The following is a 2,322-nucleotide window of genomic DNA, read 5'->3' as shown; positions in this document are numbered from 1 at the left end:
AGATAGATAATGATGATAGAGGATATATAGGTCCAACAGACCAAACATTATAGTTCCCCAAACATGGCAGCTCTGTCACCACCAGACCTCCGCACACCCTCTCCCGTCCTTGCATAATTCTCACTTCTCCTTACAGTCTCATATGTCCCCTCCTCCAGGAAGCCCTCCCTTACCCACCTCCAGGAGCCCTATTGACCCCCCCCTTACTCCCACCCTGCCCACTCTGGGTCATCCCTGTTTGGAGACAGGTCTGTGTCACCCACTGGACTGTGAGCCCCAGGAGGGCAGGGTTAGGGCTGCCTTAGTCACTGCTGTGTCCCCAGAAGAGGGCTGGGCGGGAAGAGGGCTTTGCACAAACATTAGCTGAATGAATGAATGAATGAATGAATGAACGAACGAACGAACATGAACGGCAGCCAGAGTGGGCCCGTGGGCCACCTGACATCTGATTCCTCCCTTTGTCCTCTGCTTCAGGTGACAACAACATCTATGAAGTGATGCCATCCCCAGTCTTCCTGGTGTCCCCCCTGAGTGGCACAGGGTTCACGAACGGCCTCACGGTGAGTCCCGCTTCCTCCCACTCTGACCTGGAGCCTCCCCTCCCAGTCGGCTGTCATGCCCCGGGGCGCCTTGTCCTGCAGTTCACTGCGACTCTCTCTAATTTAGAAACCAGAAGGAAAAGGACTGGAAGGAGCCGTAGAGAGCATGGAGAGCGTTTGTCTCGACATGGGGACTGAGGGCGGGCTCTCCTTCTCTCTTGTCCATATTTTCTGCACTGAGCACATATTCCCTTTATACTCAGGTGGGAAGGGTTGAAAAAAATAAGAATTCAATAAGAAGAGAAACTGAAGAAGCTAAGATTAAAAACTTGGAACCACAGGTGCTAACGGGGAGGGGCTGAGCGTCAATGGGGTGATTGTCAGGCCACTAGACTGGCCTCCCTGGGGGCGACCCTCACGCCCATTCCTCAGAGGAGAAACAGAGGGGAGGGGAGGCTGTGCCCTCCCCCTGGGCCTCGCAGCCAGGGATTGGCAATGGGGACTTGGAATCAGGTCTGTCCTAACCGAAAGTCAAAGGTTAGAGGTCGTTGGGGTGCCAGGGGGCCTGGCTCACCTCTCTTCTTCCCTTGCAGGCCCCACCCCTGCCCCCGCCCCTGCAGCCACAGCCGGAGACCCAGCACTACCAGGTGTGGAGCAAGTGGGCAATGGGAGGGGTGGCGGGGACTCACGACGACCGGTGGGAGGGAGCTGGCCTCGCCACCATCGCCCGACTCCGGTCCCGTAGCTCCCCGGAAGCACCCTGTTAGCTGGGAGACCCTGGGCAAGTCCTCGCCCCTCCTGGGGTCGCAGCTTCCTCCTTCGTAAAAGGAATCCAAGGCCACGAATTTGCAAAGGGGGAAATGAAGCCCAGAGAGGGGAAGGGCTTCACCCTGGGTCACGTGGCAGGTCAGGGCGCATCTCTGGGCCTGGGTCTCAGCCCCTCTCCGTACCCCCGTGTCTGCCCCTGGATTTCTGCCCTTCTCAACCTCTCTCCTTTCCTATGTCTCTGTCTCTGCTGTCTCTTCGTCTCTGCCACGTGTGCCTGCCGCTTTTTCTGGCTCTTCCAGTGCCTCCATGTCTCTGTCTCTCTCTCTTTCCATCTCGGCCTTCCATTCTGTGTGTGCGTGTGCGCGTGCGCGTGTGTGTGTACGTTGCATGTGTGCGTGTGCTTGTGTCTCTCTGTGTGTCTCTCAGCCTCTACGTGGTTTTTCTGTCTCTTCCCCGTCTCTCACCCCAACAACAACCTCTCACTCTCTTTCCCTTCCCTCCCCAGGACCTGCTGAATCCCGATCCTGCCCCTTACTGCCAGCTGGTCCCAACCCCCTGAAGGCCACTGGCTGAGGGAAAACCTCAGCCCTCCCCTGGGGACATCACACCTGCAGAAGAGCCACACCAGAGACCCAGCAAGACCAAGTTATCGGGGCTATGGGGCTGACAAGGTGCACTCAGCTGAAGACACAGCCTGGCATTTGGCAGGTGTCCCAGGCAAGGGTCAGGAGACAGTGACAGGCCCAGCTCCTCAGTCGCCCTCTGAGTATACCACCCATCTTTAATGTGATCCTTCTAGCAATCTGGCCCGAGCCTCATGCCCCGGCAAAGCAGGCTCTCGCCTCCCCCCTCTTCCTTTACCGACATATTTGGGGCTGGGAAGGGTGGTGTCAGGCCTGCCTCCAGCCAGACCTCGCAGGTGCCCACTTGGCTGAGCTCCAAACTGACTGTTGGCCCACCCCTGCTCCCTGGCTGCCTTCAGAGCCCCTTCCCCTGGGGACAAAGCAGACCCCCA

At 58.1% G+C, this 2,322-nt stretch overlaps 1 protein-coding gene across 1 annotated transcript in view; it reads left to right on the top strand.

Annotated features, from left to right (window-relative positions):
• CEACAM19 (carcinoembryonic antigen related cell adhesion molecule 19) overlaps positions 1–2,304 on the top strand; it is a 15,942-nt gene extending 13,638 nt beyond the window's left edge. The window contains exons 4-6 of the mRNA XM_023535250.1: positions 475–560; positions 1,133–1,186; positions 1,813–2,304. Of these exons, the coding sequence (XP_023391018.1) occupies positions 475–560; positions 1,133–1,186; positions 1,813–1,866 (194 nt within the window). The 3' untranslated portion in view covers positions 1,867–2,304. The remainder of the gene's footprint in view (positions 1–474; positions 561–1,132; positions 1,187–1,812) is intronic.
• Positions 2,305–2,322: the final 18 nt, after the last annotated feature.

Source organism: Pteropus vampyrus, unplaced genomic scaffold (assembly GCF_000151845.1).
Source record: "Pteropus vampyrus isolate Shadow unplaced genomic scaffold, Pvam_2.0 Scaffold138, whole genome shotgun sequence".
Classification (NCBI taxonomy): domain Eukaryota; kingdom Metazoa; phylum Chordata; class Mammalia; order Chiroptera; family Pteropodidae; genus Pteropus; species Pteropus vampyrus.
This window is presented reverse-complemented; position numbering and strand designations above follow the sequence as displayed.